At 42.6% G+C, this 11,971-nt stretch overlaps 1 protein-coding gene across 2 annotated transcripts; it reads right to left on the reverse strand.

Annotated features, from left to right (window-relative positions):
* Window positions 1-1,085: 1,085 nt before the first annotated feature.
* On the reverse strand, window positions 1,086-9,773 carry OXGR1 (oxoglutarate receptor 1). Of its 2 annotated transcripts, none has more exons than XM_034936866.4 (4): window positions 9,673-9,773; window positions 7,796-7,946; window positions 5,128-5,179; window positions 1,086-3,144 (listed from the first exon to the last, which is right to left on the reverse strand). In XM_034936866.4, the coding sequence occupies exon 4, from the start codon at window positions 3,126-3,128 to the stop codon at window positions 2,115-2,117; it is 1,014 nt and encodes a 337-aa protein (XP_034792757.1). In that variant the 5' UTR covers window positions 3,129-3,144; window positions 5,128-5,179; window positions 7,796-7,946; window positions 9,673-9,773; the 3' UTR covers window positions 1,086-2,114. The 2 variants fall into 2 exon arrangements, with proteins under 2 accessions (XP_034792757.1, XP_014202961.1); XM_014347475.5 differs by having other exon boundaries at window positions 1,086-3,202.
* Between the last annotated feature and the right edge of the window lie 2,198 nt (window positions 9,774-11,971).

The following is an 11,971-nucleotide window of genomic DNA, read 5'->3' on the forward strand; positions in this document are numbered from 1 at the left end:
AATAAAGACCAGAGATAAAGTGCAAGAATTCCTGCCAGAAGGATGATTTGTTTTTCGGTACATTGGTAGGAAGAAAGTAAAAAATAAAAGAAGCTACACAGATGAGTTGAGAAAGACATGAAGGATGTTGAAGTGGCTTTTCTCTGGTGGGTAAACTCTTTTTTTTTTTTTTTTTTTTTTTGAGACGGAGTCTCGCTCTGTCGCTCAGCCTGGAGGGCAGTGGCGCCATCTCGGCTCACTGCAAGCTCCGCCTGCCCGGTTTACGCCATTCTCCTGCCTCAGTCTCCTGAGTAGCTGGGACTACAGGCGCCCGCCACCACGCCCGGCTAATTTTTTGTAATTTTTTGAGACAGGGTTTCACCATGTTAGCCAGGATGGTCTCCATCTCCAGACCTCGTGATCCGCCCGCCTCGGCCTCCCAAAGTGTTGAGACTACAGGCGTGAGCCACTGCGCCCGGCCAACTCTTTGGAATAAGAAGGAATAAAGATGAGGAGAGAAAGGAAAGGGGTTTGTGCCCAAGGCTAGAATAACGACAGCAGTGGAATACGGGCAAGTCTGTCTGCACTTTAGTGATAGCCCAAGGGCTGGGCTAGGCATCGGGGAAAAGAAAAAGAGCTAGCAGTTCCAGGTGGACCTCTGAATACTTCTCGATGCTGTACAGCCAGGGCAGATGAGCAAATTGGGGTCCTCTAGTGAAATAGCTTATTCCACATGTTATAGAAAGGCTCAGAAGAAGATGGCTCAGAAGGTAGGGATTGCAAAAAGCACCATTGTCCAGAAAACTTCATGTTCAGATCCATTGGCTTGCTCTTCCTTCTCTCAACTTGCTCTGAAGAGGTTCCTGATGAATATCCTCACTTAAGTCTAAGTCAGATATCATGTCCTAGAAGAACTGGAACATCAGGAAGAATTTCTATGGTACACTTCCCTCTGTGTAAGTCAACTATTTCAGCCTTATTCTATAATATTATTGATTCTTAACTTAACTTATTTTTGTTCCTAACCATAGAGAAAATAAGTTTCATGTAAATATAATAGTGATAAAACTGCATTTTCACAGAAAAATATGACCAAACAGCCTATCACATAATTATAAATGTTTATTAACTGTACCAACATGTTTATGAGGGTTTTAAATATCCAGACCAGGTGTTTTCTCAAATATTTATACTTACTGATAATTAAGCACACATACAATTCAAAAATATCTTTAGCTATCACATAGACATATGTTCATTGTAGTCATAAAAGAACGAGGAGTCTAAAGAGAATTAGTGTTTCCTGGAATATTTTCCCACAAAAATCAAAACAGTGTTAGATATGATTGAACTCCCAATACATACATGATATCTGAAAGTGACTTCTGTCCTAGAAAGTTTCCCTTCCTTCCCCAGGACATGTTAATAATGATGAATACAATTTGATAATTTTCATAAATTCAATAAAAACTTTTTAACAACAATAAAGACATAATACTCCAAATATATTGCAGGTACTAATTTCAGCTATTTGCATGGACGTCCTTGAATTATTTCAAGGGTATCTTACTGGCTTGAAGTAATATAGAGAACTGGCTAAACCCAGTTTTATAATCTCAAAGTTAAGCTTGAAGGAAACAAATTGTAGAGCTCTGAGATGTAAAAAATAAATATTAAGAAAGATACAAGTAGTGGTTTGAATTGTCTAATGGTTCAATACAAATAGGCCCAGAGTGCAGAGAAGCATGAAATGATGAGTGAAAAGATTGGTTTTCTCCTATCTTGGCACAAATTTACTGAGCAATCTAGGGCAAGGGTAAGAAATTGGTTTCCGTGTATATATAGTAAGTTGGTGGGAACAGATGTTCTCTAAGATGCCTCTGAGTTCCAATAGCTTGTAATACTATGTCTCAATACTTTGCTGATATACATGCATCCCATTCTTATATCTCCCCAGTGGAGGAGCTCAATAAAGGGATTGCAAAGAACTAGAAGCTCTGCCCTGGCTTTGGCACATGATTACTTGAATACACAGTATTTACCAGGAGTTCCACTGAGGGAGACATCCTGAACATCTTAGGATGCTAGGTAAAGTATCAGCAAGTATTTGTTTTTGGTTAAGTAAATGAAATATTTCAAGGGTTGTTTGAGTAACTGATTTTCTTTGCTTGCTCAAGGTTCCCACTTACTTTGCATCTCACTGTTGAGCAGACAGCCTGCTGAAAGTTGTCGCTGACCACCACATATAGTAACAGGTTACCAAAGGTGTTCAGAGCAGCTAATGGTCTAGAAACGATGTAAGCTTCATGGATCTGATTCTCAATGGAACAACTGATTGAAAGCAGGCGAGATTCGATCCGAATGACCCTCAAGATATGGAAGGGTAAAAAACATACGTAAAATGCAAGGAGTAGCAGAATGGTTAGCCTTCGTGCTTTCTGCTTAAGGCAGCTGTCAGTTTGCAGTCCATGGGTCAGAGTGTGGATAATCGTGGTATAGCAAAGTGTCACTATCACCAAGGGGAGGCAGAAAGTAGTTGCAGTCAAAATTAGGTTGTACCACTTAATAGTATTGAGTTCATCCGAACTGGTGAGGTCGAGACAGGCTGATCTGTTGGTCCTGTTGGTTGATGTGATCAAGAAGGTCATCGGAATGACAGCTACCAGTGAAATGATCCACACCACAGCACAGGCTACAACTGCACATCGAGTTTTGTGAATGGAAAAGCAGCTCATTGGGTGAATGATCACACAGTAGCGGAAGATGCTGAAACAGGTGAGGAAGAGGATGCTGCTATACAGGTTGAAATGGAAGCTGAAGCGGATAAACTTACACATGAAATCTCCAAAGATCCAGTTTTCGCCACTGGCATAGTAGTGAATCAGGAAGGGGAGGCTGGTCAGATACAGCAGATCTGTGCAGGCCAGGTTCAGCATAATGATGGTGCTGCTCTTCCAAGGTCGCATTTTGAAAATATAAGTGGATATCGCTACTGCATTGCCTGGAAATCCCACGAGGAAGATAATGCCATAGATAACAGGGAGGTAGTGCATCTTGAGTGGGATGTTTTCATCAGTGCAATTTCCAAAAGCAGCTGCATAATCGGGGAAATCAGAAGCATTTGCTAAATAGTCTAGTGGCTCATTCATGGTTGTCTCCTTTCATCTTGCAAGAAAACAAGAGAGTTCAGTTTGGCAATATGAATCAAATGAGCAGTAACTCGCTGATAAAGGAAAACAGAAAACATTAATGATAGGGTAATAAAAACAAGGATCTACTTTTTAAATGAAAAGTGTTCTAACATCCTAAATTTGCCACTTCTCTCTCTTTAATCTCAAAAGAGACCCTGTGGAGAAGAAATTGAATTTCCAAGAAAATGACTATGAGGCAAGTTACTAAATGCATCTAATAAAAATATAAAAGTTAAATTACCATGAGAGTTAAAATGAGGGATTGGGAGAAAAAAGCCACATGTCGCTTTGGAAAACAATTTGGCAAGGTCACCATTTGGAGAAGCCATAGGGTATCGCCATTAGACACTTAACAACAGGACCTAATATTAACCAAGTGTGATGCATGCCACCATCACTTACTTCTACATGTCACAAAATACTGAAAAGTGTTTCTTATTACCTCTATTTTACAAGAGACTAAGACTGAGAAATGTTTTGCGGCTCGTCTCTGGTAACACATCTAGGGGCTTAGCTGGGATCCACACTCGCATTTGTCTGACTCAAAAGCCATTCCCTTTCTACATTACCTCTCAGTGCTGCCTCTCAATCTGTATTTTGTTGATTTTCGTCATGATTGCCGTAAATAATGGAGGGAACAAGTGTGAAGACAGGAAAACGCTGAATACTGTAAACTTTAAAAATATAGATTGCACGCATTGCAACATTGTATTTGTGGTAGATTTAATTGCACATTTCCACTCTTCCAATTCCTTTTAATAGCTAACATAATTTGTTTGTGCAGGGGAGTGTGTGTGTTGGGGTGGATGGGGCGGGATCAATGGTATAATGCAACCATTAGGAGGCTGAGCCCTGAAGCCAGATGGCCAGATTTTGATGCTCAGATTAGCCATTTAGTAGCGTGTTCCTAAGCAAGTTGATTAAGCTCTCTAGGGCTGGAAGGAGTGCAATTTTAACTTCCTTCTTCTTGCTTATTAGTGTTTTTAAAAATTTTGACGGTGAATTTTTGCAATGAGAAAAGTACATCTAGAAGAAGAGTTATAATTAGCTTATTATTTGGATGTAAATAGCTGTTGGTGAAATGCATCCAAGTCCACATTTCTGGAGCACCCACTCTATATTGGGTCCTCTGTCAAGTCCTAGAGATACAAACTGAATAACACACACAGATGTATGTGCCACTGTCACAGTCTACTGGGGAAGTGGACATGGCAAATTATTTTAACAAAATATAAACCCACCTCATGGAGCTGTCAATAGCATGTTAAAAATAGGAAGAAAAACTCTTGGCTCACTACTGGGCACATAAGAAAAGCTTAAAAAATATTAGGTGATTGTTAGTTGCTAAGTCATTTGATGTATGAATGGTACAAGACTACTGAGATCACAAGGGAAGGAGGAAACATCAGAGTCTGCCACCTTTATTACTATTATCTGATACTAAATCTACACTATCCAGCATTTCCTGAGAGGAGTACAGAGGTATATTTTAAACTAACCCAACTTGACAAATCCTGAATTAGCAGAATCAGTCCTTCTTGACTGCCCTGAGTATAATCTTCCAAATCTCACTTAGTCCAGGAGGTCTGGGGGAGTTGTAAGGAAATCAGCATGGTTATGGGATATTGGGAGATGAAGTTGGGAAGGAAAAATAGGGATTAATAAAAAATAATAGTGCCTTCTGTGTACAAAGCACTACTGTAAGTGTCTTACATATTTGAATCTATTTAATCCTCACAACAAATGGTGAGGTAGTGCTGTGATCATCCCCATTCAACAGAAGAGGAAACTGAGGCACGGAGGAGGCAGTGATGTGCTCAAAGTCAAACCGCTAGTTAGGGGTGAGCCAGGATACGACTGTGGCAGTCTTGTTGCAGGGCTGGGCTGCATCTCACAATGAGTAGGCAAGAGGGAAATCTGAAGTGCCTGTAATCACAAAGACCAGTTAGCACATTACCTCTCAGTGCTGTCTCTTCATGTGTATTTTGTTGATTTTCATCAGGATTACCCTAAATAATAGAGGGAACAACAAGTGTGAAGACAGGAAAAGGCTGAATATCTCAGAAAGCTCAATAAATCAAACACTGTAGAGTTGTCCCTTGGTATCTGCAGTGCATTGGTTCCCAGACCCCCAAGGATACCAAAATCTGCAGATGCTCACGTCACTGATATAAAAATAAAATGGTATGGTATTTACACGTAACCTATGCCCATCCTCCTGTAAATCATCTCTAGATTACTTATAATACCTAATGCAACATAGATGTTAAAAGTGCTATTCATGAAACTATCATCTACACAGCACTGGAGGTCATAGGAGTCAGGGACTGCTGACCAGTGAGAGTGCTCTGAAGCCAGGCAACCACAGTGGATGGCTTCTCCCTTGGCAGAATGTCTTAAATGGACTCATGCATAAGGAGCAGGAAGTCACTTAAACTTGAAAGAAAATGGTCACAGCCAAGGAGTCCCAGAAGCAGCATGTCCCAAAGACAGTTCTTAGATTATGTCAAGAGGCCACTAAGTAGCTAATGTTGCTTCTGGAGCAAAGAAGTAAAGATAGTTTTAGTAACGCCCAAAATAATTCTCCAGAGTTATTTCATTCCAATTGGGATTTGCCTCAACAGAGACGTGAGAGGAAGAGAAGGGGAGGCAATTCAAGTCCAAGCTGCTTATTTGTCAGCTCCTTGAAAGAAAAACACAAGTCACCTCATACCCCAGGGGCTGGCACATGGAAGGTGTGCAGTAAATATTAATATTTGCTGAATGCATTAAAGAACAACCAGTAACATCAGCAAAACTTGTATGGTACTGAAGGGCTACTGAAGGAGCAACTATCATTCTAAAAAAAAGCTTGGTTCTTAGGCCAGGCACAGTGGCTCAAGCCTGTAACCTCAGCACTTTGGGAGGCTGAGGCAGGCGGATCGCCCAAGGTCAGGAGTTCAAGACCTGCCTGGCCAGCATTGCAAAACTCCGTCTCTATTAAAAATACAAAAAAAAAACGTAGCTGGGTGTGGTGGCCCATGCCTATAGTCCCAGCTACTTGGGAGGCTGAGGCACGAGAATCGCTTGAACCTGGGAGGTGTAGGCTGCAGTAAGCCGAGATTGAGCCACTGTACTACAGCCTGAGTGACACAGCAAGACTCTTTCAAAAAAAAAAAAAAAAAAGCAAGCTTAGATATTTCATGACTTTTAAAGTAGGAAGCAAAATTACAATTCCTGTCATTGCCAAATAAACCCTTAGCCATGTTATGGAGACCATTTTAAACAATAATTCTATGAAGAAAAGATGGGTTATAGGTAGAAACAACTGCCTTATTGTTCTGAAAAACAATAGTTCAGTTCAGATTGAATGAAGACTGACTAGCCAATTGTAAGGGTGGAGGGGTTGACTAGGAAGCTTAATCTGTGTTCCATAAAACCTCATAAAAGTATGAGTTTACAAAATACGTGTGATGTTAAGAACAGCACACAAAAAACCGGTCTGGGCTGTGATCAGGTAGGATGAAGCTGTTTCTTTCCTCCCTAGCTTCAGGGCCCAGTGCAATTCACTGCCACAACTCAGAACACCAGATGGTCCACAAACAAATCATTTCAACTCAAAGGACATTAAAGACAAATGTGGCACAACCCTGGGTATATTCCCTTCTCTTTCTACAACAGTAGTTCTCAAACGTGAGGAGGTTACAAATCACTTGAAACCAATGGGTTCTTTGCAAGCAAGAAATAATGATGTATTCAGCTTTAACATAACCAAAAATATAAGTGTGAACTAAGCTAGGTTCAGCATGAATAAAAGCCAGCATCAGAGGTTGGAATAAACTTGTGAAGAAAAAGCTTATAATTTTAGTACAATCACTATGGAGAATAGTTTGGAGGTTCCTCAGCAAACTAAAAACTGAGCTACCATATGATCCAGCATTTCCACTGCTGAGTATATACCCAAAAGAAAGGAAATCAGTATATCAAACAGCTATCCACACTCCCATGTTTGTTGCAGCCCTGTTCACAGTAGCCAAGATTTGGAAGCAACCTAAGTGTCCATCCACAGATGAATGGATAAAGAAAATGTGGTACTTATACATGGTGGAGTACTATTCAGCCATAAAAAAGAATGAGATCCTGTCATTTGCAACCTCATGGGTAGAACTGGAGGTCATTATGGGAAGTGAAAAAAGCCAGGCATGGAAAGACAAACATTGCATGTTCTCACTCATTCATGGGATCTAAAAATCAAAACAACTGAACTCATGGGCATAGAGAGTAGAAGGATGGTTACCAGAAGCTGGGAAGAGTAGTGGGGGACTGGTGGAGGGGATGGCTAATGTGTACAAAAAAAAAAAAGAAAGGTAGAAAGAATGAATAAGACCTACTACTTGATGGCACAATGGGGTGACCATAGTCATAATAACTTAATTGCACATTTTTAAATAAAGAATGTAAGTGGATTGTTTGTATTAATAACACAAAGGATGCATGCTCGAGTGGATGGATACCCCATTCTCTATGATGTGCTTATTTCACATTGCATGCCTGTATCAAAATATCTCATGTACCCCATAATTATATATACCTGCTATGTATCCACAAAAATTAAGAAATAAAAAAATTGTTAAGAAAAAGCTTACGATTTTAGCCTTTTTTTCTCTGAAATTGGAAAGTAGCTGTGATTGTTCGAGGCTAGCTGCAGGATGTCAATATTTGGGTAACACACCGTTCGTGGACCGCTGTCCTGATGCCAGCACACCCAGGAACCTCACGGATTGGGATTCCAAGATTCTGTGGGTAAAGAAGGCAGGATCAGAAATGCTATCCAGTTAAGCGGCAGCACATACTACTTCACCTCCACAGAGTAGTCTTGCCCATTTGGGAACAAGGAAAGTGGGATTAATGATGAAATGTGATTTTCCTAAGGTGCCTGTTGGTTTTGTAGATCAGTTTTGTTGGATAAGTTAAGCTCATTATCCAACAATGCCTGTACCTCTCCCTGCTCTCCTTCCTCTCCCCCAGACTCCCTGGGTTTTTCTGGTTCTGCTCCCATGCTGAGGTCACAGTTGGTTCTTTCCTCCTTTTCCCAAGATGCCAATGGACGAGGGAGGTGCACAGTTGGAACACTTCATCTGTTACCTTCTCTCCAGAGTCCTTGGAAGCTCCGAAGCTGGGGTCACTTTGGGTTGTCAAAAAGAAACTTAAGTAGACCTTTCATTCACAAAGACTTACTTCGATTTCCAGTCTACATATTTGAAAACTAATTGTACTTCATACTGGTGGAAAACAGACCAATTCTTAAAACAGGTAAATTTGTGACTGGGTAAGTGCTGTCCTCCCTGGTCCCTGAAGGAATCTTTCTCCCCAACCCTTCTGGGAGCCTCAAGGCTCTTCCCTCAATTCCCACTTTATTGTTTTTTGTTTGTTTTTGTTATTATTGTTGTTGTTGTTTTGGAGACGAAATCTTGCTCTGTCGCCCAGACTGGAGTGCAGTGGCCATGATCTTGGCTCACTTCAACCTCCACCTCCTGGGTTCAAGGGATCCTCCTGCCTCAGCCTCGGAGTAGCTGGGATTACAGGCCCGTTCCACCACGTCTGGCTAATTTTTTGTATTTGTATAGAGACAGGGTTTCACCAGCCTGTTGGCCAGGCTGGTCTCGAACTACTGACCTCAGGTGATCCACCTGCCTCGGCCTCCCAAAGTGCTGGGATTACAGACGTGAGCCACCACACCCGGCCAATCCCCAATTCGTTAAATAAGAATCTGCAACTCAGTTTCCCTGAAGACTATTAAGAGGTCATGTTGATGCAGCCCAAAGATATGGTTTTGCCTATTTATTCTTCGGGAGAAACAAATACAACTTCTGAGAGCTCGCTTCAGAAAAATGCATGCATGGACACGTAAATATTATACATACAAGTTAGAGGTTTAGAGACCATTACAAGCTAGTTCACGAATCCATAGCAACGAAACAAAAAACAAGACAGAGAAGAAAGACGTTTCAGGGGAAACATTTTCCTCGCTTGTTGGGGTGGGGGTTGGGCAGTGTCTTTGGTCGTTTCCAACACCACACAGTCCACCACGATGCAGGGTGAGCTTTGAGAACATTCAGCGGGGCGGTGATCAATGGGGTGAGGGATTAACTCTGTTTGTCTCCTAAGCACTCTCCCTGCCCACCTCCCAGACCCCTCGCTTGGGTGTGAAAAAAAGTATGAGATGAAATCAGCGATCCCTAACTCCCCCAGTTCTCTCCAAGTCAAATGTCTTCTCGCCCTGGGCTTTTTGTTCCCCAAAATGAAACTTCGCCTCCCGCCACAGGATCTGGGGTGCTCCTGCTGCCTCCAGAGAAGAAGGGGGCGCTGCTCCGTCCGACCCTGCCTGCTGCAGGGACGTGCGGGGGTGCTCTTTCCCCTGCTCCTCGGGCACCTCCCGTCTCCGCTCCCGGGTCAGGGCAGGGTCCTCTATACCCCCTCCCTCCGGCCGGTGGGCCCCGCTCCCCGATCACGCGCGGCTCACCTGGCAGCCCCGGCGAGGCGGACATGCGCCCCGCGTGCCTGTGCAGCCTGGTTGGTCCCGGACCGCAGACCTGTCCCGGGGAGGCTGCGCACCGCCCCGCCCCTCCCACCCCTCCGAGGCCCAGGGAGCAAGTGCGTGTTCTCGGGTCCTCGCCCCGAGCAGCCTGGCCAGCAGCATCCCGCCTCGCCCACTTCCCAGTGGACACAGGGACAGCGGCTTCCACTCCCGGGACCTCTGGACATCCTCCGTCCCGGTTTGGCGGGAAACTGACCCAGGAGAAAGTGTTTGCAGAGGTTCCAAAAAACCAGCCCGGCGGGAGGGTTGTTGCCCCAGGAGGGTTGTGGCCGCCTTGTCTTGGTCCAGAAATTTCACCACTCTCCTACAGCCCAGTGCCTCTTTTTTTTTTTTTTTTTTTTTTTTGAGACGGAGTCTCTCTCTGTCGCCCAGGCGTCCAGTGCCTCTTATTTAGCGTGGGATGGAGGCGACTTACTGAAGCGTTGTCATTTCCCTGTATCCAATTACAACCCTGCCCTCCAGCGCTTAGCAAGGTGGCTTAAAAATAGTTTCTATCCCTGCAAAGAGCGTTTGTCTGTATCTCCAGATCTAGGGGGTAGGTTGCCTTCTTGCTACATAACTTAGGAATCGCCTTTTCTCTTCTCTGAACCTCAGCCACATCGTCCAGTATACTAGCTCCTCCCGAACCGTTGAACTTCAAGATCTCTTCCAGCATCAAAGAGGAGTTCACTGTATTAGCAAATGGGGGTGCTTGGAGAATGCCCCTCTTCGCTCTTCCATGGACGGGCATTGAATGTCTCTTCTGCACTTCCATGTTGATGGGCATCAAACAGCATGTATAGCCCATCCTCTGGGAATGCCAGCCAGCAGGAGCAAGAATGTTAGGTTAGGTGTCCCACCAGGGCCCAGGTGGAAAGATTCCGCCCTGGCTGATGGTTGGGATAGCCCTAGTTAGGCATTTTTATTATCATGCTTATCATTTTGATTATTTGAGTTCCAGCCTCTCCAAGAAAATATTTTGCATTAGGAGAAAAAATGTTCTCTAATTTTACTATGTTTAATCATTTTTTCAATTCTTCATCTGGAAATAGTTGACCCTGTTTTGTTCCCACCTATGCATTCATCAGACATTTGCTGTTTGATTATTCTGTATCAAGCACCGTGGAGATATTGAAGAATAATACATAATCTTTGCTTCCAGGAGCTGATGTCTTATAGGAAAACAAGAAATAAATTAAAAACATGATTAGGGCTTGCCACTTGTAAATAAGGGGCTGGGAGGGGACTAAACCCAAATGAAGGCTTTCTGAAGTAAAAGACATCCCAGTGTTTTTCCATGGTGAGCAGGATTTCCAGCTAACGAGGAAATGACTTAAAGAGGTTATTTGAAAAACAAGTACTGGGTCCTAGAACTCTAGACATGGAAGGGACATTTAAAAATATCCAGTCCTGTAAAGTTAAAATTGTGCAGGTGCTATGGGAAAAAAAAGTATAATGGTTCCTCTAAAAATTAAAAATAGAATTATGACACAAGCCAGCAATTCTGCTTCTGGGAATATACCCCAAAGAATTGAAAGCTGAGACTCAAACGGATACTTGCACACCCATGTTCATAGCAGCATTATTCACAATAGCCAAAATGTGGATGCAGCCCAAGTGCCTATCAATGGATGAAGAAAATGTGATGTATACATTCCATGGAACATTATTCAGTTTTAAAAATGAAGGAAATTCTGACACATACTGCAACATGGAGGAACCCTGAGGACATTATGCTAAACAAAAGAAGCCAGCCACAAAAGCACAAATACTGTACGATTCTGCTTATATGAGGTGCCTGAGTTGTCAAAGTTATGGAGACAGAAATTAGAATAATGGTTGCCAGGAATTGTGGGGAGAGGGAATGAGGAGCTATTGTTTAATGAGTATGAAATTCAATTTTGGTAGATGAAAAGAGTTCTGTGGATGGGTGGTGGGGTGGTTGCATAACAATATTGTTGCACAATAATAATGCCACTGATCTACACTTCAGTATGGTTAAGATAGTACATTTATTTTTACGTGTATTTTACTATAATTTTTTAAACTGACGTTTTAAAAAATTCAGTCCTATGTATTCACTTTTCAAAGGAGGACACAGGATTAGAGTGGTCCAAATGACAAGCCCGAGGTCAGAGCCATAGAGGTCTGTGTAAAACCTATGTGCCAAGCCCTCTGTTCTTACTACCACATTCTGTGGGTGGCTAGGTCATTTGATTGAAACTATTGCTTTCTCAGACAACAA

Source organism: Pan paniscus, chromosome 14, assembly GCF_029289425.2.
Source record: "Pan paniscus chromosome 14, NHGRI_mPanPan1-v2.0_pri, whole genome shotgun sequence".
Lineage (NCBI taxonomy): Eukaryota > Metazoa > Chordata > Mammalia > Primates > Hominidae > Pan > Pan paniscus.

Coding starts and splice junctions, on each gene's coding strand:
- OXGR1 (XM_034936866.4), bottom strand. CDS start 3,128: ATGAATGAGCCACTAGACTATTTAGCAAATGCTTCTGATTTCCCCGAT.